Source organism: Carcharodon carcharias, chromosome 6 (genome assembly GCF_017639515.1).
Source record: "Carcharodon carcharias isolate sCarCar2 chromosome 6, sCarCar2.pri, whole genome shotgun sequence".
Lineage (NCBI taxonomy): Eukaryota > Metazoa > Chordata > Chondrichthyes > Lamniformes > Lamnidae > Carcharodon > Carcharodon carcharias.
In genome coordinates, this window is record NC_054472.1 from 36,085,085 (window position 1) to 36,110,156 (window position 25,072).

At 43.6% G+C, this 25,072-nt stretch overlaps 1 protein-coding gene across 1 annotated transcript in view; it reads left to right on the forward strand.

Moving 5' to 3' along the window:
- LOC121279353 (collagen triple helix repeat-containing protein 1-like) overlaps window positions 1–25,072 on the forward strand; it is a 46,196-nt gene that overhangs the window by 9,624 nt on the left and 11,500 nt on the right. The window contains exon 2 of the mRNA XM_041190533.1: window positions 16,243–16,464. Within this exon, the coding sequence (XP_041046467.1) occupies window positions 16,243–16,464 (222 nt within the window). The remainder of the gene's footprint in view (window positions 1–16,242; window positions 16,465–25,072) is intronic.

Below are 25,072 nucleotides of genomic sequence, written 5' to 3' on the forward strand. Positions count from 1 at the left end.
TGGTTCTCAGTCATCTTCAGGAATGACAGTTGCTATCTATAGACCCTGGGTCTGGCGAGGCACCTATGTGCGACAGCTCACTGTGCCTCTTCAGCTGTGTGCACAGCAGCCCCTGCCCCCTCTTCATCATGAGGGAGGTGCTCATTTTGCAGAGCCACGCGCCTCCGCCACTCTTCTTCTTCCTCCCTGCTCCCTGTAAGCCATAAGGCATACCACCAAATCATCAGGCTGCATGGTCCTGATGTTCCCCTCCTGGAGTATCAAAGAGAAAGACTCATGTCTTAGCTTTGGAATATTAAGGACCTCTCTTGGTTAAGTCTCAAGACCACTTCACACTGACAGGAGAGTGCTGGCCACTACTTGGATGGCTAGTTTGTGGTGTCCTCATTGGCTGTCTGAAACCCGACCCACCTCTGTCCTCTCCACTTGACTGATTGGCGGCAGCTTTGCCCATTGGACTACATGCTGTGCTCTCAGCTCTGGCGCAGGCATTCTCCTAACCAGCACTGCAAGGCTGCGCTGTTAGCATGAACCATAATGGATGCTGGTCCAAACTTTAATAAAGACATCACAAGGGACTTGTGAGCGCCTCCACCAGTGACTGCACCATGGCCATCTTTCACAAGGGGATTGTATAACTTGTTTAGTCGGCCAGTTGCTCTGCTGCCCCCTAAAATGCACATTAATTTGCAGTCTGCGCCGGAGGGGTGAAAAGTTCTGGAGCATTTGGTGGCACTTTCATGCTTTTGCGCTGCTTGAGTGGGCAGAAAAGCTTCAGAGGCCTGACTCCAAGCATGTCAATGGATCTGCAGCTGAAAGATCTCAGCTGCAGAGGAATGCTCACTTTTGACAAGCTTTTCCAAGTGTGTGGCCACATCCCTCACCCCCTGCCCCCACACCCCAGCATATGCTTGAGTATTTCCTTCAGTCAGGCTATGTTGCCTTGCCCCCCACACCCTCGCCACCGGTCTGAACCCCTCTGGAGCTCTTGCCCCAGAACTGCACTGAAAGCCAGCCAGGAAAAAGTGAATTGCCTGTACCCAACCCCTTCCAACCGAATGCATGGCACCTCTTCCTTGATGTCCCACGGGCGATGCTCGCAAGTGATGCGCAAGGTTGTGTGCACACACCTCCAAGCTCCCCTCAAAATTCAGGTTGCCAGGTGCACGCCTTTTAAAGGAGTCATAAATCATGCCGTTCTGAAGTCACAGCAACATGGGCAGTTGACATGGGGGGATGATTCAGGCGAACGGGGCTTATAATTAGATGCAAATATATTGAAATGACGTTCCTGATGTGTGGTAGCAGGAAACGGGCCTGCCATTGACAGGTGGAATGGACAATTGCAAACTGGTTTCACAATGGCATTAAACCGATTTTTATGCTTCTCACCATATTGTCCCACCACCCCCCAACCACACCCACCCCACCCTACCCACCATGACACCCAATGCCAACGGGGCTGGAAAACTCCAACCATTGAGTCTACTTACACAAATCTTTGAAGATTGAGGACAAGTTGATAAAGCCGTGTAAAGAAAAACATATGGAACCCTTTGTTTGATGAATAAAAGCATAGAGTTCAAAAACAAATAGCTGTGCTGAATCTTTATAAGTCATTGGTTTTATCTCAATTGGAATATTGTGTCCAATTCTGGGTGCCAAATTTTAAGAAGGTAGGCTTGGAGAGGGTGCAGAGGAGATTGACCAGAATAATATCAGGATTGATGAACTTTAAATATGTGGACAGATTAGAGAATCTGGAATTGTTTGGCTTAGAGCAGAGAAGGTTTATAGAGGTGTTCAACCATTATGAATGGTTTTCATAGGGAGAAATTGTTTCCTCTGGCAGGTGAATCAGTAACCAGAATACACAGATTTAAGATAATTGGGAAAAGTACTAGAGGATTTTTTATGTAGCATGTTGTTCAATAAGGAAGCAGGTTCAATAATAACTTTCAAAAGAGAATTGGGTGTATACTTGAAAAAGGAAATTTGCAGAGCACTGAAAAAAGGGCAGGGGAGCATAAACTAATTGGATAGCTCTCTAGAAGAGCTAGCACACACATGATGGATTGAATGTGTTCCTTATCTGCTGTATGATTCTATGATAGGCTACTGCTCATACTCTAAAAATGTTCCATGAACAGAGAGGGTCCTTGCTTTATAGCATCTTATGTTGCTTTCCCATGTTCCATTGATATGGTTTTATGTGGGAAGAGGGTGTGGCGGATTGGGGGTGGTGACTGAAGATCTGGTATGTGCTGCCGTTCTGAGGCACAGTAATGTCTTTGCAGCTGTGATTCCTGGTTGTCTTGGTGCCTCCAGCGGCCCACTCTTGGCAGTTATTACCTTCCTGCAAGAAGATAGAGTGAATGAGGTAGTTGAGCAGTGAATGCCACGAGACATGGGAGAGGTGAAGTAAGTAACTTGGGGGACCAAGGCAGTTAAAGGGGACAGAGTGGTTTTAGGGTTGTGAATGTAAATAATTACTGTAAGAGGAGCTGGGTAGCCATTGTGTAAGATGGTGGGGAGGTGGTGTCATAGTGGTAATGTCACTGGACTAGTAACCCAGAAGCCCAGGCTAATGCTCTGGAGATATGGGTTCAAATCCCACAACAGCAGCTTGTGGAATTTAAATTCAATTAATAAATCTATAATTAAAAACTAGTCTCAGTAATAGTGACCATGAAACTATTGCTGATTATTGTAAAAATCCATCTGGTTCACTAATGTCCCTTACGGAAGGAAATCTGCCATCCTTATCTCATCTGGCCTTCATGTGACTCCAGACCCACAGCAATGTGGTTGACTCTGAACTCCACTCTGAAATGGCCTAGCAATCCACTCAGTTCGAGGAAAAATAGGGATGGGCAACATTAGCGATGCCCACATCCCATGAAAGAATTTAAAAAAATACCAAGTTGGAGAGAACACTGTGATGGATTAGTTGAGGAAATGTTGATTTGTGAAGGTGAGAAGTATATGCTGGTTCCCAGATTGAACAAGGAAGGAAAGAGAAAATGTGCAACATGTTCCCTTGCTTCCCTGGCTGGGGATGAGTAAGTTTTAGTGTTGTTCTGTAGTACTGGGGCAGTTAGTGCCATCTCCCCTCAGAAGGCTTAAGTGATAATTCTGGGTGTCTTGCTGCCACACATTCCCAGGATTCTCTTTGTCTTGTTTTTAAAGCCCAACAGAAGGACTTGGAGGTCTGAATGAGTGAGATTGTATGATTTTCTTCTTTGGTTTCTTGCCATGTCACAGTACCTACTGGGTACAAATGATCATAATTCTGCACAAAAGTAATAAAAAGTGAAGAAGCCATGTCATGGAATTATTATAAAGTGAAATGGAAGAGCCAAATATTGTTGTTTGCTTACCAATTTATGCCTCAATCTGCGCTGAAGAGAGCAGAGTGAGCTGACTTTTCAGAGGCTGCCTAAGAGGCTTTCTGCTTACAGTTGCTTTACACCAATGCCTGCACCAATGCTAAATGCAAATAAACGGATCTGTGAAACTCATTTGTGTCTTCCTCTGGATCAGGAGTTCTCAACCAAGGGTATGCAGCCTCTTATAGGAATCCAAGAGAAGGATTCAAGAATCTGCCAGAAAAGGCTTACACTAAAAGCTTGTGCTGATCAGTGATCAGACCCAGAATGGTGCTGAAAGCCAGTGCTTACATCAGGAACTACAGCTAGAAAGATCTCACATTGACCATAGTTTCCCTCTCTAGTTTATTCAGTTTAACAGAATCCTCGTGTATTCCTTGCCCTGATCTAAAAGGATAGAGAACCGATCCATGGACAATGCCCCTTCACCTGGTAGACTTTGCGATTGCGTCTGATGAACAAGGTTAAACTATCACTTAGGTTTATCCAATGTGTTTCTTAATGTCACACCTGATACCAAAATGTTTGCAACAGAACATTGGAATTTAGAGCTACAGAGTGATGAAAATCTCTTTCACAGAACTGTTCAATCTCCTGAAGAAAGCAGGACAAGAACCTTCATCCCCAGAAGCCCTTTAGAATCAATATGAAATATAATGTGACACTTAGGACAGTTCCACACAAAGAAAAGGGAGGTGTTGAAGAAGAGTAAAGAAAGAATTCAAACTCCTTAGAGTCTTCTAGAAACTCTCACAATAAAAGACACCAATAGACCCATTTACAGCCAGGCATTGCAGTGCTGGAGCAGAATCGTGAAGGGTCAACTGAGAATCAATGGCTCCAGGAAATCAATGACAAGAAACTAAAATAGAGCCTGAATATGGATTCCAAATTCTATCCGACAGACAGATTTCATTGGCCTGAATAGAGAGAGTTTAGGTACATGTTGACAGAACCCTCAAATGTGTCCAAGTGCCATTTACCTGCTGTTTGCAGTTTGTTATTTGGGAGTGTTGGTCAAAGCAGAGCACTGGGGTGGTTCTTGCTGGTTCAGTCTCCAGGTAATGTCTCTAGCACTTCGTCCAAAGTCTCAGGGATTCCCCTTTACCCATAAAATGGAGGAGGGTGGGGTTACATGGGCAAAAGGCAAGATGTCAACCACCTTGATGTTCTCAGTGTATAAATTCGGTGCCATTTTAGCTTGCTCACTGATCCAAAGCCACACATTGAGTTTAGGGGAGTCATTCTCACCGTGAGATTAATCCTCCCTCCTGGTTATCCAATCATAGTTTACTTTTATCCAGAGTCACTACTTTTTTGCCTGAAATCTACCTCATAATACGGTAATGGATCTGATAAATGGAGCAGAGTGAGTCCTTCTATTGCATATTTAGGGATTGGGTAGAATATGTTAAGGCCCATTTTTGTGCAGGGTATCATGAAGCATGGTCCCATTGAGACAGGCAGAAAACAAACTTCGTGTTGCCTCCTCACTTTAATTATATTAGCATGCAGTCAGGCGTGAAATATGCTGCTGACTGGCTCCAGGTTCAACAGGGGGGCCAGAAGCATGCCTAGCTATCAAAATGCTTGCCTATCCTGCACCTCTTAAAGGCAGCCTGCCCTCCATAGAGGGGAGCTGCACACATTATACAGAAGCTGTTGCATACTGTGTATAAGACCTGAATAGAAGGAGAACACACTAAATGAGGCAACAAGAGAGAGGCTCCCAAGTTTTCAGATGCGCCATTGGAGGCTTTAGTAGAGGAGGTAGAAAGGAAGAGAGATGCCATGTTTCTGCAAGAGCAAAGGAGGTCCTCAAGGCACACTCTGGGAAGCAAATGGGAGCAAATGGGAGGGAGATGGCTACTGTGCCTGAATAAGCTCAATGAACTCGCAATGGTGGTCAAGATCAGTGAATCCATCTCCACATGACATCTCTTACCCAATGTTCCACCAATACCTCACACTGCTCAATGCACCACAGCCCCATTATTCAACCAATCAGCAATCTCTAGCAATCAGGATTCATGACTAATGTGTTATGATCAGGTGAGGAGGGGTAGAATGGCTCCCCACTTTTCCCACTCACACGGTGGGAATGATGGAACTCTGTGATGCATGCCCACAACATTCCAGCAGCACTGCACTGGCAGCACTGTGTCCAAAAGGCACTCGAGGTATGTGTCATTGAAACTGGGGGCTGCAGTTTTTTTGCCTTTCAGTGCCACGTCTTCTTTGCAACAGTCATGGCTGGAAGCACTGAGAGGTGTGCCCATGGCTGCACTTTAAATATGGCACCTGACTTGATGAAGCTAGTGGATTCCAGATCCATGGTTTGCATGATTAGATTATAGCTGGCTGAATTCCTTTCTCAGCCAGAGTTCATTGGCTGAGGTAAATACATAAAGTCATTTTGGATAGGAAGCATGGCTTTATAACAATTGAAATGGTCTTCCTCACGCTCACACAACCTGCAATGCTGCCAGCCTTATGCCTGCCTCTCATTCCTTCCACAACTATTCTGCTATGGCAGGCACATCACTCAAACACGCTGCAACACACACACCGACATTCTTTCCTATCTCTTAGAGGAGAAAGTAGAAAATAATCACAGGGAACAGAACAGCAGTAGTGGGGGTTGGCACTCCGCTATCACCTGAGCCCGCTGGACAAGACAGTGCTGCACATCATGGGGCTGGCTGTAGCTGAGACCATTGCATGCAGATTCAGAATGATGGTGTGTTCCTGCCTTATGTTCCCTTCTCAAATCCACCTATCTCTCATCCTGATCTGGGGCATGAGGCGTAAGCTGCAGATGGTGTGACCATGGACCTTTTGCTTTGCACCCCAAACCCCCTCCCCTCAATCAAATCCTCCTCTTCTGTTTTTATGCTTTCAGATACCCAAGAACTGCTGCCTGGCCAGCCATTGCATCCTCATGATGAAGACTGACAGCATACCTCACCTCCAAGGAGGGAGCACCATCACATGATCTGACAATTGCTGCTACCAGCTCAGATACTAGCACTGCACAAACTTTAGGGGGTATCGGGACCAGCACATAGTGAGTCCAGGAATGAGTGGGCTACAGCCAGGGCATGTGATACATTTGCCAGTTCACCGTAGGGTGAGGTTGCACACCAATTCTGACGTAGAAGACTTAGATGAGGAATTCAGTGGGGCCGCCCAAAGGAGAATGCTGATGAACGTGTATACTGAGATATTTGACAGGCCTGCCACTTGTCACTGTCGAGGAAAATGGAGGAATTGGGCTTCAACTTGGCATATGGTTTCATGCAGAGCTTGCAGCCTATTCTTTCCAGCGTGGACGTGGTGGCTAACATCATGATTGCATTTGCAGACCCACCTGTGATGCAGATTCTGATGGCTGATGTCTCAACTTCCATTGCAGCATGAGTGGAAGCCACCCAACTCTGTGTTGCAGTGGAAGCTCAAACCAAAGCACTTTGCGTGTTGTTTTTCAAGCCCAGATTGATGCCATGCAAACTCAGACTGCTGCCATCGTGGCTGCAGATGGCAGTGCTCAAAAGGGCATGCAGGCTCTCACAGAAATCCAGCAATCTGTCCTTCTGTGGATAACAAGGATTGCTGAGGTGCCACCCCACTTTTCAGGCTTTTATTTCAGGATTTTGACCAAGAAGGCACTGTGATGGTATGCAGCAGATGGATTGAAAGTTGGTGAATTGTGAAGCAACTGTGATGATGGGATGACATCTTAGATCTCAGTATCTGCTCACCGACAGCCCTTCCAGAGTGAAAGGGTGCTTCCTCCCTGTCTCCTTTTCCTCCTTTTTTGTACTCCATGTGGTCAGGTAGCAGAGGGGTAATATTAGCCAATTGTAGGAGCCAGCCTCTGGTGTCGTGGTGGGCCAAATATTGTTGAATGCCACAGGATAAAGGCATAGTGGCTGCTTTTTAAAAATTCATTCACGGGATGTGGGCTTTGCTGGATGGGCCAGCATTTATTGCCCATCCCTAGTTGCCCTTGAGAAGGTGGTGGTGAGCTGCCCACAGTGCTGTTAGGACGTGAGTTCCAGGATTTTGACCCAGTGACAGTGAAGGAACAGCAATATATTTCCAAGTCAGGATGGTGAGTGACTTGGAGGGAAACTTCCAGGTGGTGGTGTTCCCATCTATCTGCTGCCCTTGTCCTTCTAGGTGGTAGTGGTCGTGGGTTTGCAAGGTGCTGTTTAAGGAGCCCTAGTGAATTCCTGCAGTATATCTTGTAGATGGTACACACCGCTGCTATTGTGTGTCAGTAGGGAAGGGTGTGAATGTTTGTGGATGTGGTGCCAATCAAACGGACTGCTTTGTCCTGGACGGTGTCCAGCTTCTTCAGTGTTGTAAGAGCTGCACTCATCCAGGCAAGTGGGGAGTATTCCATCATGTTCCTGACTTGTGCCCTGTAGATGGTGAACAGGTTTTGGGGAGTCAGGAGGTAAGTTACTTGTCACACAATTCCTAGCATCTGACCTGCTCTTGTGTTAAACAGTGTTTATATGGCTAGTCCCATTCAGTTTCTGGTCAATGGTAACCTCCAGGATGTTGATAGTGGGGGATTAATTGATGGTAATGCCATTGAACATCAAGGGGTGATGGTTGGATTCTCTCTTGTTGGAGATGGTCATTTGCCTGACACTTATGTGGCGCGAATGTTACTTGCCACTTGTCAGCCCAATCCTGGATATTGTCCAGGTGTTGCTGCATTTGGACATGGACTGCTTCAGTATCTGAGGAGTCGTGAATGGTGCTGAACATTGTGCAATCATCAGCGACCATCCCCACTTCTGACCTTATGCTGGAAGGAAGGTCATTGATGAAGCAGATGAAGATGATTGGGCCTAGGACACTATCCTAGGAACTCCTGCAGTGATGTCCTTGAACTGAGACGACTGACCTCCCACAACCATCTTCCTTTGTGCTAGATATGACTCCAACTAGCGGAGAGTTTTCCCCCTGATTCCCATTGACTCCAGTTTTGCCAGGGCTCCTTGATGCCACACTCGGTCAAATGCTGCTTTGATGTCAAGGGCAGTCACTCTCACCTCATCTCGGGAGTTCAGCTCTTTTGTCCATGTTTAAACCAAGGCTGTAATGAGGTCAGGAGCTGAGTGACCCTGGCGGAACCCAAACTAGGCATCGGTGAGCAGGTTATTGCTAAACAAGTGCTGCTTGATAGCACTGTTGTTGACCCCTTCTATTACTTTACTGATGATCGAGAGTAGACTGATGGGGCAGTAATTGGCCGGGTTGGATTTGTCCTGCTTTTTGTGTACAGGACATACCTGGGAAAATTTCCACATAGCCAGGTAGATGCCAGTGTTGTAGCTGTACTGGAACAGCTTGGCTAGGGGTGTGGCAACTTCAGGAACACAAGTCTTCAGTACTATTGCCAGAATATTGTCAGGGCCCATAGCCTTTGCAGTATCCAATGCCTTCTTGGTTTCATGATATCACGTGGAATGGATTGAATTGGCTGAAGACTGGCATCTGTGATGCTGGGTACCTCCAGAGGAGGCCAAGATGGATCATCCACTCGGCACTTCTGGCTGAAGATTGTTGTGAATGCTTCAGCCTTAACATATGAACGCTGTTCTGGGCTCCTCCATCATTGAGGATCGGGATATTTGTGCAGCCTCCTCTTTCAGTGAGTTGTTTAATTGTCCACCATCATTCAAAACTGGATGTAGCAGGACTGCAGAGCTTAGATCTGATCCATTAGTTGCTGCCAGGACAACAGACGTTGAGAGAATCTTCTGGTTATGGTTGCACACTAACTGGATGTGATGGCCTTGAGATTAAGGAACATCTCGCAGCTTTTGAGGCGGAAATTTGAACAATGGGTTGGACCCCTGATGCTCTCCCACCTCCTAGCGAGTTTCCCAAGGGATGGCTGCCACAGGAATCCGCATCCCACTTATGGGCCATTTTCAGAAACCGCCAGTGTTTTCCTGTGTTGGACTGGCTGTCACCCTTTATTGCACCTGGAGAATAGCAGTTACTTAGAGGCTGGCAAGGAGTTGAAAAGATCACAGCCTTGGCCTTTTCCATCTCAGCAGTGCCCATCCAGTGAGGCTGCTGTGTTGCAGTGTTGCAGGCCCTCCTATTGGGCCTCTGCCTTGAGAACCCACACACCATCCTTAATTGTATGGTGAGCATGAAGGCGGCTTCTTAATTGGCCATTTCCCATAAGATTGTGCAGAGGGCTCACTGCAGAAGCAAGCAGGTGTGGAGTTGGTCCTGACCTCTGAAAATGTTTTAAGCTGGTAAGATGCAGCACTACTTGTGTGCTGTTCAATCCCCTCTGCACCATTGGAAATCCGGCCAGCTTGCAAATCCATGTCTTCTTTGCTCCTTCTTCGCTCTGGTCAGTGAGAAGATGATGAAATCCCCCCTCCTATACAGGTACTTTGTGACCTCCCTCATGCAGCGATGGTCAGTGAACTGATGTCGCCTGCTCCCGCCTAGGAGGATCCACTAGTCTGGAAATTGAGGGTGATGGCAAACTTCACAGCCACTTACACTGCCGTCCTCACATCTCTGTGCAGCTGTAGTTGAGTTGCAGAAGGGGCATAGTTCAACCACCACCTCCTTGGCAAAATTTAGGTGCCTCACACACTGTTCCTGGCCAACATGGAGGTAGGAGAAGTGTTGCGGACATGGCCTTCTCTTGAGAGCTCTGCTCCTCCCACTGAGCACTGATCCCTATGCTCCATTTCTACATCATGCTGCAGTCCAAGAGGGACTGCAACTATAGCCCCCATTACTGAATCAGGCTTTCACTTAGAGGGCAGAAAACTCCCCTGACCTCCTTGTCAAGGTTCAGCAACACTCTTGAAAATCCAAAATGTGAGCCAAGCTCCTCCATGAACACAACATAACTTACACAAACACAAGACCTACAAATGTAAGTCAAAAGCACCTCATCTGTAAATTGAATGGCTATCCCTTTAAATAGCACTAGTTGGGGTTTGGCGGAGGTTGGGGGTGAGGGGGCGGTGGATACAGTCCCTCATGCAGTTCAATGCATCTTCAGTTGGGAGTGAATATGAAAATGAATTAACTGGACTTGCACAGTCCAAGATATCACATATGCACCAAAGCAGCATTAGAGATAGATTGACATCAGAATCCGCCCTATCTGCATGCTTCTGGCACGTGCGCGGCATGCCCACTCTAGCACCCCGTCACTCAGAATGGGTTGTGCCAATGGCGGCTGGAAGTACTCTGGCTACCTTATTTCATTTCAAGGATTTCAAGGCACTGGCACCAGCATTGTTAGGGAACCCAATTTTGTGGCCCCAATTTCCATTGTCATGACAGGATTGTTGCTTAGCACCGGCAACAAGTTCCACGTTAAATGAGTAAAGCAATAATAATAAAAAATATATGTTTAAGTGTTTAACTAGTTTTGATAAAGATACAATACTTGTGTATAAGGGGCCTTATAAGAGCCCTTATAAGGGCAATTTTTATAACATGGTGGGGGGACCTCAGAGGCAAAAATGTTGAGAACCCCTGCTTTAGAGACCACCAGCAGATGCAACATTATATTTTGGAGGTGCAAGAGCAGTGTAACTCATTTAGAGGAAATCTTAGGCCATTATTTATTTGGAACATTGCTAAAACTGAATAAACACATATCAACCAGAGGAAATAGTGCCTTAAAGGAAATATAAAAAGCACTATTCCTGCCTTGGTGTTGGTTTCAGATCCACAGGATCAGTAGCTCAAGTATGAATATAAAAACAAAGACAGTGAAATTTCAGCGCTGCAAAAAGCACCCATCATTTCCCCCAAACTCTGAACATTTTTGGGTGTAGCTCAACAGCCCACCTTATCACAGACTTTTACTGATGACTGGCTCTTTATTGATCTTAATAATATAATGATCATTATTATAGTCCAGCAGTTGCCAGTGAAGTGAAGATTAGCCACTTCAGAGACATAGGGCGGAATCATTCCATGGAGTCATCGAGTTATAGAGCTCTACAGCACAGAGAAAGGCCCTTTGGCCCAACGAGTCTGCAATTTTCATGAAGCGGTAGCAGATGGGGAAAAAAACGCTTAGAGCCAGTTGCAATGGTGGGTTTTTGTGCCATATCATTAATTATGCAGCCACAGGAAACATGCCATCTCGCTGGCGGGCAGTCTCCAACTTGCCCACCACGTCATTACCTCGCCGCTTCCTCATGCAAGGTGCAATATTTAAACTGCAGCTGTGCATATTCTTCTCAATGCTTGCAGCCTAGGACTGCTCCAGTGAAGACATGGCCCCAAAAGCCTGGAAGAGTGCAGCCCCCCAATTCAGTGACGCATCCTAGGATGTCTTCTGGATGCCATGGAGGCCCACAGCAATGTCCCCTACCCCCGTCTTGGCCACAGGAGGCCCATCAGTTTCACCACTCTGGCTTGGGAGAAGGTGGCAGAGGTGGTCAATACCAATACTGCACAGAGGATGTTGGCCATCTAGTGCAGAAAACGGATGAATAACCTCATCCGTGCCACCTGGATAAGGCAACCATCTCATCACTCTAAACTCACACACTTACAAGGCCATCACACATTCACTGGCATCTCACTCACTGCCAGCTCAAGGGACATCACCACCCATTCTCTTAGACACATCCTCACATCTCCATCTGGCCTTATCTCCTCTGGACACTGCCTCCTCAGCCCTCACCATCTTGAGGCCACTTGCACAGATCAACTTGTGCCCCCTTCCCCAATACAGCCCTCACCCTGCAGCCTCTTCCCTTGCCTGAGGCCACATCTCCCCCTTCTCCTAGCCCTATAGCCACTAAAGAGCTACGCCTATCTTATGGCTGGTCTGATAGGTAGAGACCTGTCCATAAGCCCCCTTAAAAGTGGTGTGGTGCTGTCTGTGAAGCCTGGCACTGATGACCGTGAGTGCTGTCCGAAGCAAGGTAGGCAAACAAACCTTGAAGTCCAGAGCGAATTGCAGCTAGCCAGGTGCAAGTCGCTTATGTACAGCTGTGAAACATGTCGGCTTGCAATCACGCCGATGTGCCCAGCGGATCCAATGTAGGGGAATGATTCCAGGAAGCAGGGCTTATAATGAGATGCTAAAGTACTGAAATTAAGTTCCTGATGTGCAGCAGCGGGAAACGAGGCCCGCCTTAGACGGGTGAACGAATGATCACAAACTGGTTTCACGATGGCATGAAACTGATTTTTAGCCATCCCGCCGTATTGTCCTCCCCACCCGCCATGACGCTCGATGCCAACAGGGCCGGAAAATGCCGCCCACAGTGTGAGCATGTAGTCATTCAGGTAACTTAAAACAACATTCACAATCTCACTGTTCTCAAGGGTTTACTTAATAAACATAAATATTCAGCCACTACTCACCTCTCCTGGACCCTGGAGCAACCACTGTTGGCTCCTGTAGACTATCTCCCCTCCTTAATGGCCCTCTCTTTCCACTTTAATTTTAAACTCTCTCATGCTGTCCCCTCCTTTACCTCTGTTTATGACCAGTCTTCTTTAATCTTTGCCAAATCTATTAACCTGAATGCCTCTGTGAACATTCACTTACTTATTTTGGACAAGAGCCCATTACTTCCATGTTCCTTATTTATTCTCTTGGTCACTCACAGCCATTCTCTTTCCCTTCCTGTCATTCAGTCAACTCACTTTCAGAGATGGGCATTTTCCAAAGGGCCCATCAAAGCACCCATTGCTAACTCTATAAACTACCCCAATTCCCCATCCTCCTCTCTAACAGTCCTTCCCATTCAGCAGACCCTCTGGAGGCTAACCTCACCAATGCTTTTTGTCTTACTCTACCCAGTACTGTTCATTTGGACTCTATCACTATTTCATTATTCACCAGCCTCCTCCACTTTACCCTCCAGCCTGTCCATTGACTCACAAATAAGGTCCTCATCATACCTAACCTTATTGTGGACATTTGCATTGGCACCATGGCTCTGCTTGAAACTTGATTCATGGGTGACAGCAGCTTTCCCCTTCCTGAAGCCTCCCTGCCTGTCTATACTTCTCACTAGCTGTCCCTCTCAAATCACGGGGGTCCATGTCACCAAACCTCCCTTTGGTTTCCCTCCCTACTTCTCTGACAACTTCTTCTTCTTTCAGTACCTCACTTTGTTCCATCTCCCTTGTCTGTCCTTTACAATCCTTATAATCTACTACTCCACTTAAATTTCTAACCAGGATATTCTTCCTCCTTTCCTCCCTCAGGTTCTGCATTGAGTGACTTACTGATCATATTCATCAACTCATCTTACTCTTTGTCCTCTGAATTTACTGACCTCCTATAACCTCTCTCTCCTTTGACCTCTTCATGACCATCCCTCAAGTTGCTATCTTATATGGACTCTCCACTCACAAATCTGGAGCACAGATAAGACTGTCTCCTCCAGTAGGTATCCATGTGTCCCTTAGTACTCACATCTCTCTGTACCCTTCTAATCTCATTTCTTTCTGCATCCACCCTTTGTCTTAAGAAAACCAGCTATGGTGCTTGTTATATATTGTTGCATTATCTGTAAATATCTATAACGAGCTAGGAACTAATTAATATGTGTAAGTGTTTCAGGTGTCATGACCATGGATCCTATCTCCGAATTACTTATGGACATGTTGAACTTTTAAGTAAGACATGCATTTTTTTTAAAAAAGGACATACAAGCAAAAGTTGGTTGAGACTGTAAGGTAACCACTTGATGGAAAATTCCCATGCAGATTACTTGACCAACTAGTTCAGAGAGAATGGAATGTCACCTAAATGGTGTGACACAGCCTACTTCAGCTAGAGGTACTTCAAAGGAAAAGATACAATGCAAAAACTGAACTGTAATCTCCTGTGGTTGTGGAGATAATGGAAAATGTTTACCATCTCAGCAGAAATGACCTTCTGTTGAGCTATATCCCAAACTGTGAACATGAACTGAGTTGAAAAAAAAACAGATCTGGGCAAAAGACATGCTTATTTTCTTTCCTTCCAGGAATACATAAGGAAAGGGTTTTAAAGAAGCCAACTGCAAGCCTAGTTCTGTGTGCTAGTCAGGTGTTCTTTTCTGGTGTGTGTGTGATGTGAAGGTCACAACTGAACATCAACTGGGCATCCCTGCACTTGCAGGTAAAAAACTCTCCCTCTCTGATTGCTGGAAGCAAGTCACAAGTCAGCAAAGCCACAGTTGAAAAAGAAACAGGACAACTCCTTTCAGCTAACCTGCAAAACCAAGGATCTCCAACCCAACTGCTAAACTGCCAAAGTCAGCGCTACTGGAATCACCCCAACTTAATGGCCACAACATTTCACCATCTCACGGACAAGCCAAAGGACTGATTCATATATCTTTTTAACTTTTATTTTCAGACTCAATTTCTCATTTCTAATCTGTGTGTATATGTGTTCCATTTTTATTACTTTTTTTAGCATTCAGTAACTAATAAACTCACTCTTCCTTTGACTCAAGACAGCCTGGTTAAATAGGCTCCCTTTAAAACATAAATACATTTGAACTGGGAAAAGATATCCAAGAAGGAAAGGATTATTTTTAAATTAACCTTGTTGTGACCAACCGAGGGGGCTGAATAAAGAAAGGAAGCAAATTCATCCCTCCTCACCCGGGAGCATAACAATTTGGGGTACCTCATCTGGGATCATTACATATTGGGGGAACCTCGCCTGGGGACTGGTCGTAACATAGGGGGCTACATTTCATAGCTGCACTGGTATCATGAAGAGATATTAATGTCTATAATGTTATTGGAAATTATTTTTAAAATGGGGTTGTAGAGGGGTCTGTGTCTATGTGTTTGACTGTGTGTGTCTTAATTGAATTAAAGCCAGCTAGCCTGGGTGCTTTGATGTATAGTAGTTTGAGATATTAATTGGGTAAGAAGTAAGGAAGTTAAAGTGTACATTTGCATTTGTTGAATAAAGCATTCAAGAATGGGAGTAAAATCTTGCACCTAGCTGGGAGATGCCAAGCAATGCGTTTATATTACTAATAAAATTAGTGGGATGAAAATGTTATTGTTAGAAGATGTGAAGTTAAAAGCCTAGTGACATCATGGAAAATTTACATTCAAAGAGGAAGCTAGGTATAAAAAGGGAAAGGAGATTGTGTGTAAGGTAGAGGCATTTAAGGTCTAACTAACCTGTAAGCCTCCAACTGTGCCTGCAAAGGAACCAAATTGCAAGGAACCTCATTTTGAATTCATAAGGTCAAATTTGCTATCAGTTTAAAATTTATGTGTTATTGTTGCCTTGGTGGAGATTTACCTGGGAGTGATTAATTTGGGGAATTATTTAAAAGTTATTATGGTAATAATTTGTAGACATGTGTATGTGTTTAATTTGTTGTAAATTAATAAATGTTTAGTTTTATATAAAAATCCTCTTGAGGCTCAGTGGTCTTATTCCTGAATTCAGAGCTTCATCTCAGACATACCAATTGAAAATATGGGTTATGACAGTTGTTTCAAGTTTCCCTCTGAGAGTTAAACAACTCAGCCTTTACCAACTGCTGTGTCATAACAACTGAAGACTGATGTGATGAGTAACAGAACCAGTTCAAACTAGTCCCTCTTGTATACAAAGCAGCATGGCAGCTTAAAGATAAAGAGTTCTGATCTCTCCAAGCTTAAAGTATAATTATTACCAACATCAGGGAACCTTAAAGCAATAAGAACTCATAGTACTTGTGGTGAGTCAGAACAGGAGTAAAATGGTTGTGGCTCTGAGCTACATCTATTGTAATGGGTCATTTCTGTTCCATTTGAACAGTAAAATTTGAATGAAACTGATGATCTTTGTTCTTTCTCCTTAATGCAGCATAATAATATATGTATGCGGGGTTCACCAGGTGTTCCTGGCCGAGAGGGTAATCCCGGAACGAACGGTATCCCAGGAACCCCAGGGATCCCGGGACGGGATGGAATCAAGGGAGAGAAAGGCGAGTGTATGCAAGAGCGTCTCGAGGAGCCCTGGAAAATCAACTACAAGCAGTGTGCTTGGAAAGCACTCAACTATGGCATTGACCTCGGCAAAATCGCGGTAAGTAAGGTGAAATAAAGCAGATGAAGCACTGGAGTATTATTTCCATGGACCAGAAATTGCCAAAGTATAATGACACATTAACAGCACTTGTCATTATTAGTTCACTAAAGATCCACAATTTGTGGCAAAGAAGAGAAAAACCATGAGTTCTCACTCTTCACAAGTTCCTCAAAATCAAAAAAATTTACCCTCTCATCGTGAGGCTCCACATTGAAGGCCATTGTTAGATTTATACCACTTCTGCAAGTCAATATTGCCGGAGCCCTTTAGGGCTGATAATTGATGTCTTAAGGACCCTGTTAATGATGTGATTTATGATGCTGACATGACACTTAACCTTTGAGGCCTAGAAGGGGAATAATAAATCTGCAGATTTTACTTTAGCAGGTAGTGAATAGTTCCTAGTGTTTTTTTTTACTTTTTATTTGTCTTAGCATTATTTTTATATCACTCTTGCCATTCACATTTCTATTAGTGTCAGAAGGTAATAATGTTCACGTTGCAAAGCTGTTTTGACATTCAGAAACAAAATTGGATAGGTTTCAGAAAATGGCATTTCGTTGTACCATATAGGAGTCATTTGAGATGTGAAATAGAATTATTTAGGATTACGTAGAATATTCAGCACTGAAATAGGCCATCACTGAAACAGCCATTCAGCCCAACCTGTCCATGCTGATATTTATGCTCCACTCATGCCTCTTCTCATCTTTTCTCATCTAAATCTACCATCGCAACTATCTATTCCCTTACAACTCATGTGCTTGTCTAATTTCCCCTTAAATGCATCTATACTATTCATTTCAGCCACTACCTGTTGTAGTGAGTCCTATCTTCTTACCACCCTGAGTAAAGAAGTTTCTTTTGAATTCCCTATTGGATATCTTGGTGACTATCTTATATCTAGCAATGCTGTGAGGTTTTGATATACTGAAGGACCTTATGGCAGATCTAATACATGCGTTTATTTCTTTGTATCTTTAGTACTTTACCCACATCCTCTACTGTGAGTACAGTTAAAAAGTAGCTACTTAGTAAGTCCTCCACTTCCTGATTTCAAATTACACTATTACCTGCACCTGTAAGTAAGGGGCCTACAATACACTTAGTCACCCTCTTTCTCTTAACCTTTAGTGTTGCACCTGTTATCCCTCACTTGCTTTTATTCATTTTCCTGTCTTTCAATGTTCCCCTTTGCTGTTCTTTATATCTCTCCCAGAGCTCAAAATATCTACTATTCTTTGCCTGCATATGTTTTTTTGTATTTTTATTTGTAGTTTCTTTTGGTTTTACAGTCTTACATCCTTTCCTATCCTTCAATTCTATTCATAGTATTTTTACTGTCTGCTTACCCTTACTGATATCCCAGCTTTCTAATGACTTGGATTTTGAATTTTATGAATTCTCTATCCTAGAGGGTTGTGGATGCTCCATCGTTGAATGTATTTAAGTTTGGGATAGACAGAGTTTTGGTGCCTCAGGGAATTAAGGGATATGGGGAGCAAAGGGGAAATGGAATTAAAGCCCAAGGTCAGCCATGATCACATTGAGTGCCGGAGCAGGCTCGACGGGCCACATGGTCTTCTCCTGCTCCTATTACTTGTGTTCTAGTGTTCTTGTGTTAATGCATCCTTGCTCAATGTTGCAACTCCTCCTGCTTTTTCCAATTTTCATGTCCTTTCCAAAAACCTTATAACCTCGAATAGTTATCTCCCACTCCTATCAAGCTTCAAGCCAGGTCTCAGGAATGGCCATTATGTCATGCCCTTTGAGCTGAATTTGAACTTTTAATTCACTTGTCTTATTTCTTATGCTGCATGTATTAATGTACAGAACCTTTCTTTGAGTAACAGACCTCGTCATGTCCTTATACCCTAATGTTTTTAACGCACAGTTTAACTTATCACACTACTTGTTTCTTTTATCACTTTTGTTGTATTCTTATCAGTTATATATTTTTACTACCTACATTTCTTTATGAACCTGAAGTTCAAAGTGCCCTGAAATACTCTCAGCATGATGAGCACCAAATGAACAGAAGTTGCTTTCAGCAAATATCAGTTGAGAATACAGTGCCTAAAATTGTTGGGGAGAGAAATTGGTTTCTGTAATGACCATTGTGCTACAAGACTTTCTAAAGTTAGAAAATGGCATCTGCGATACACACACACAATTCGAGGTGAAGTTGATGGACGCCACCTTGGGGAAAGGTTATCAGCAGCATGAAGAGCAGATAGATCATGACATCAATCAGTGTGCAATGCTGATTTTATTTCAGCTTTGGCATTTTTTGCATTTCACGCTTCAGCCTACACCTCTTAACCTTGCACAGCTGAACATGATGTTAAACTGCATGAAAGATCCTATCCCTCCCACCAGCGCTATTCAGGAATCATGGACTACTGCTGCTGGATTACTTTTCTGGCTGTTGGTGCAATACCATGCATTTTGGGAGCTTTTCCATGCTTTTTTCAATATTCTGAGGTTGATTAGTGTGGAATTATGTTCTTGGTGACTTAACGGCATGTGCTAAATGAGTTTAATGCAGATATGGACCGCCTGGTAAGACTTCCTCTTGGAATTCAGCATGACTGGGATATTGAAGAAAAGACATGGAGAGCAGGACTAGAAAAGAGAGAAGGGGGGAGAAAGGCTTTCAGCAAAAGGTCATATCTGTAGAGGGAAGAGAGTGTTAAGGGAACAATTCTCTTACCTGAAATTCAATGATGCCCAATGCTTAAGTCATCTGTTCTTCTAAAGAGGTTGTGGCTGAAATCTGACTACTGCTGCAGCCACAACTCCAATCTCAAGGTAGAGCATGGACTATCAAGTGGCTATCAAGGTGACTGCGGCTCTGAACCTTTACAAATCTAACTCTTTCCAAACTGTTGCTACAGATATAAACAATATCAATCAGTTTACAGTACACTGATGCATTAGGGAGGTCACTGAGGCTTTCTATACAGGAGGGCTAGCTTCATCTTATTCCCTCTTGGCAGAGACAAGTAGGCAACGTGAATACAGGGGGTTTGCATGGTTTGCAGTCTTCCCCATGGTGCAGAGTGCCATTAACTGCACTCACTGCCTTGCATGCATCTCATATCAACTCAGCCATTTTCCTGAACCAAAAGAGATTCCAGTCCCTCAATGTGCAACGGGTGCATGACCACAGGCAAGTGCTCATCCAGGTCAATGCCCAGAATCCTGGCAATAGCCATAATTCATTCATTCTGCAGTATACCTCTGTGTCACCTCTATTTAAAACACCACAGCAAATCATAGGGTGGATACTGAGCAACAAGAGTTATCCACTCATGGCATGGTTCATGAACCCATGCACACTTGCACAGCAGGCATACACTGAGAGTCATGCTGCCACAAGGAGTATTATAGAGAACACCCATCCATGCCAACAAGCAATGCTTCTGTCTGCACTGCTCTGGAGGAGACTTGCAGTACTTGACCAAGTGGGTCTCAAGATATGTGGTGGCAGCTCATTGTGGATAATCTCACCATTATGTGGGAACAAGCCTTGACTCCATCTAGCAAGTGAGAACCCAAGGAGCAGCAACAGGAGGAGGAGCAAAAGAAACATGTGACCAACCTCCTCTCTGTTATTTTGCCTTAATTCAATTTATTTCATTCCTCTCATTATAATGTCTGTTCTATACCACATTTCTATTTCATTTATCGCTGGTGTTCTCTATTTAGTGCTTCTATATCTTAAGTCTAAATTTTACTATGGCTGCTTTAATATGCATATTACTTTTTATTTCTATATGCTTTTTTCTGATTTCACTCAAATATTTTGTCCGGTTAATTCACTTTTAATTTACTAGTGTTCTTTTAATTTGAGCTTTTTTATTCTTTTACATTTTAAAAAGACTCACTTCATGATATACCTGATTTTTGTAACTTATAATGCTATATTTTCTTCTGTCAATAATTTTAAAACAAAGACATACACAAATCTTTGAGCCTGCCAAGGCATGTTCAGAAGGCTTTTGAAAAAACATATTGCATTATGGGTTTTATAAACAGAGATACTGAGTAAAAGTGCAATAAAAGGTTATAATAAACCTTTATGATTCATTGGTTCAGCCTCAACTGGAGTATTGTGTCCAATTCAGCACATCACATGTTAAGAAAGATGACAAAGCCTTGGAGAAGATGCAAAGGAGAATTACTAAAATGATACTAGGAATGTGGGACTTCTGTTATTTGGAGAAACTAGAGAAGCTGAGATCATTCTCCTTTAGACCGAAGAAGGTTAGGGGCAGATTTAATGGAGTTGTTCAAGATTATGATGGGCTTTGATAAAGTAAATATGGAGACTCTGTTTTCAGTAGTGGGAGGCATTCTAACAAGGACACACATTTAAAATAAATGACAAAAGATCCAGAGGGGAGATAACAATAATTTTCTTTAGGTAGTGAGATGTTACAATCCAGAGTACATAGCCCAAAAGGGTGATGGAAGAAGATTCATAAGTAACTTTGAACAGGGAATTGAATAAATATTTGAAAAAGAATTGTTTGCAGGGCTATGAGAAAAAAGCAAGAAAATGGGACTAATTGGATAGCTCTTTAAAAGACCTGGCACAGGTTCAATGGGTTGAATTGCCTTGCCTGCGCTATATGATTCTTAGATTAAGACTGATAATTTTCTATCTGTTTCAACTGTTAATCAAAGTCTTGTCTCTTGCAAAAACATGTTTACTAATGTTAGCCAAACGTACTTAGACTTGTTAAAGGGAGATCAAAGACAATTGTGCAGCTTTGCACAGTTGGAATATGAAAGCTAATACTAATGAAGGGAAGGATTTAATCAAGGTTGTATTTCTCTATGCTTTCCATTCCTTTCAAGGGACAATAGGACTGTTCTTTAAAATAAAGCCATTCAAAATTATATCTCGGCTTTCGCTAGGAAAATTAGGTCAAAACAATGAAGGTGAATATTTATCCATGTACCGGTTGGTAGTGATGCTTTCTGTTGCTGTCACTATGCCACCTTGTGACTAAAACTAAATATGGCATAAATTAAATGAAAAGACAGGCAGAATTTTAATGGCCAAAGTGGGGCTAACTTCATCTTGCCCACTCCGAGTTTAACCAGGGCAGATTGTAAGGCAAGCAGGAAACCCTGCTGAAGTCTGGTAGGTAATTTCAATGTTTGAATTGGCAATTAATTGTGAACTTAACCCAGAATTCTGGCTTTAACAGTCAGTGCACACATTTCCCAAGTTGTGTGAAACTCACCAGGATCAACAAGGCAAGAGCACAGCAGGGAACCACGGTTCAATTAAGCCAACAGGCTAGAAAAGCCTTTAAACAGTGAAACTTCATTGCTGTTGCCCTGCTTATGTGAAAGGCTGGTGCTCACAGCACCTCTTCCTAGAGTCTGATTTCACTGCCTCACAGGTGATTTCCAATTTTCTCGACGTCATTTCACCGAACTTAGACATTACTCACCTTAATCAGATCTTCCCTGCTGTCAGCCTTCACTGCAACATGGAGTAGTTTATGGATCTCAGATGTCAAGAAAAGCAACAACACCAACGCCAACACCAGAAGCTCTTGGAGCAGCAAGCGTAACATCTGCAGCAGCACCACCTGCCTTCTCCTCAGCCACATGTTCTCCACAGGGAAAGGGGATGGATAAAAAGACCCAAATCCAAGGAGCTGATAGCCCCAACATATAGCCAACGGGTAGAGGATCAGCTTTCTCAATATGTGTGGACATCAATGCCTCATGAGACTCAGACTTTCACTGCAGTTCATTGCTGACATCTGCAGCCTCCCAGAACAAGACCTTCTTTCCAGTGGACCAGTTGGGTGTGAATTGCCATAGGCTGCCAAGGTGGCTATCACTGGAGGACCGCCACCCTGACCCATTCTGCCTCCCCTGTTGCCAGGTCCCTTCCTCACCCTGCAATCCTGCACTCTTTTCTCCTACAAGAAGAGAAAGCAGGGACTTATGAGCATTAGAAATGGCTTGTATGGAGACCAGTTGTGGAGGGTGACTGGGAGGCATGGGTATGAGATGTCAGTAATGTGAGGGTAAGTGTCAGTGTTGGCTGTTCAGATGGGAATGTGTAAAGGTGCCTGGGGAGAGACAAATGAATGGAGCTGCAAAGTGTACTGTTCTGAGGAGTGTTGTGCAGCAGAATGCTGGGGAAGTCAGCATGTCAGAATAACACTTGAAAGTGGGATTCCACTCACCTTTTCTGCTTTCATGAGGTCATTGAACCTTTTGGGGCACTGTCTCCAGGTTCAAAGGAGCACACTCCTGCTACTCACTTTTTTGACCACTTCCATCCATGCTTGGTTTGAGGGGCTGACATCTTACTGCCGCACTAAGGAAAAATATATTCACTGCACTCCCTCAGATCTCATAGCAGGACTTCCAGGAAAGGACCAGAAACCCAGGGGGCAGCATTCTCAATCTCCTTTCCATTCCTATGGTTGCTGATGTTTCAGGAATCAGTGTAGAATTCAGCCATTCCGATCCTTGCCTGAGTCCCTCTAAATAAAAATCCTTCCCTTGACAATTTGCGGGTAATCATCACATCCGTACTCTCTGATTGGCTCAAGATAACTGGAAGCAAGATATTAATTCTGTGGCTGAGTTAAAGAGCCACAGCAAAACCTGCTTCTCTGAGAAACAAGTTCCCAACATGTTCAACATGTTTTCTCCCCCGTTTCCATCCCGCAGCCACCACACCCCCACCCTCCACCCCAGCTGCAAGGGGTCTGTCATATTAAAATTTGGCCCATGTATTATATAGTTTTGCGTGGAGGGGAGAAATTTGCTGTGATTTTTGGTGCAGCAATTGTTATTTGCAATGGTCCATGCCCATTCAGACCGAGGTGGGCAACACACACAATTTACATATACCCACCTCACCTAACTGTGATGCTGACTGGCGCTCCACAACTCTTCCTTCTTAACGCTGCCAATGAGCTCTGCACACAGTACTTGGCCCCAGTAGCATAATTTCTTTAAACATGGTAGAGGCAGCCTGCTGTTTCTTAAAGGCAGACTGCCTCTTAAGAGGAAGCTGAACAAAAAGATCACTGCAATGGACATCCCTGGAAACTAAACGCGAGGGCAGACTGAGGGATTGTAATGGTGGAAGCGGCACTGGAGGCATTGGTGGTGCAAGTGAGCATGAGGAGAGATGTTATGGTTCTGAAGGAGCCAGGAGACCCTGAAGACCCACCCTCAAAAGAGAATAGGAACAAATGGCCAGGAAGGTCAACTCCTGAAGCGTGGCAGCAAAAGGTCTAATATCTCATATGGGTGATCAACTAAGTCTGCAGCCTTGCAAGTCACACCTCTTCTCTTGCAGATTTTGCATGTTCATCCCTCCTATTTTTGCTTCACTGGTCTGCCACTCTCAAGCCTTTCAATTTCAAGCTTTATCAGTTTTCAATTATCACACAGCCTCACTTTACCTCATGTCAATGATCTTCTCCAACTATGTACCTCAGCCTACACTCTAATTCGGCTTCATTTCCAGCTTTCTTCGCTTCAGCATAAGAGGCTAATTCTTTGGCAACTCAATCTTATAATCGATTTCATTTCTTTCAATAATTTCCTTAAAACCTATTCCTGTATTTTCTATTTTATGTCTAATTTTATTTAATTCAGCAATTCCCTTTTCTTCGTTGTAAAGCTTTCTGAGACATGCTTCAATGTGAAGGATGTTAAATTAAAGTCTGTTGTTGTTGTTGTAATCCTGACTGCTAAGATCCATTCTTAATGTTGGCACAATAGGGGCAATTCTCCAGATATGCGCCTGTGGTGGGTGAAATTCCCATCAGCACATACTTGGAAAATTATCCCACCTGCAAGTACTGCCAATGGTTAAAGAAACAAGAACTCTAGAGACTCAGTAATATTGAAGGCTAAAATGTTAAAATCATATTCTGAGCCAAAGAAATACAACCAAAAGTTCAAGTCAATCAAGTAATTTCTCTTGATTTAGAAGTCCAACACAAAGTACAAGTCAAATGAAGGCTCAGCATTAGGTTCCAGGTTTGTCAAGACCTTGATATTAATGCCTTCAGCAGGCAAGTGCACCTTGAGGAAAGTGTTAAATCTTGTGAGCCTAAGGAGGTTCATAGTTAACATTTAGCACTTAAGTCTGGAGAAAAGTAGGGCATTGTTGATGCTATGATTTCTTTTGAAGACAAAATTCTTGACTCCTAGCCAAAGGTTTCAGACTCAGTGTGGGAAAAGTCACAGATTACACAGTACATTAAAGCTATCCAGATTACTTGAAGGAACGTTGCCAAAAAATCCTATCTTTCAGAATTATCTTGTACTGGAAATTCATTAGCAATATCCATGGACACAATTGTAACACTTAACCATAAATATTTAGCTCTTGCACATAATAATTCTAAACTGCCACCAGTGACCCATAATATTCCCATATTATTACCAAAATGCAATTGTTATGGACATGACAGTCTTGCTTTTCCCTGGTGAGAATTTCATCAAGTGTATGTGGCTGATATTCACATATCTGTGCCTAAGAGAATGGTTTCATCTGGCTTTGGCTTCTGGAGACATTTACCCAATTATCAAGTTCCATTGA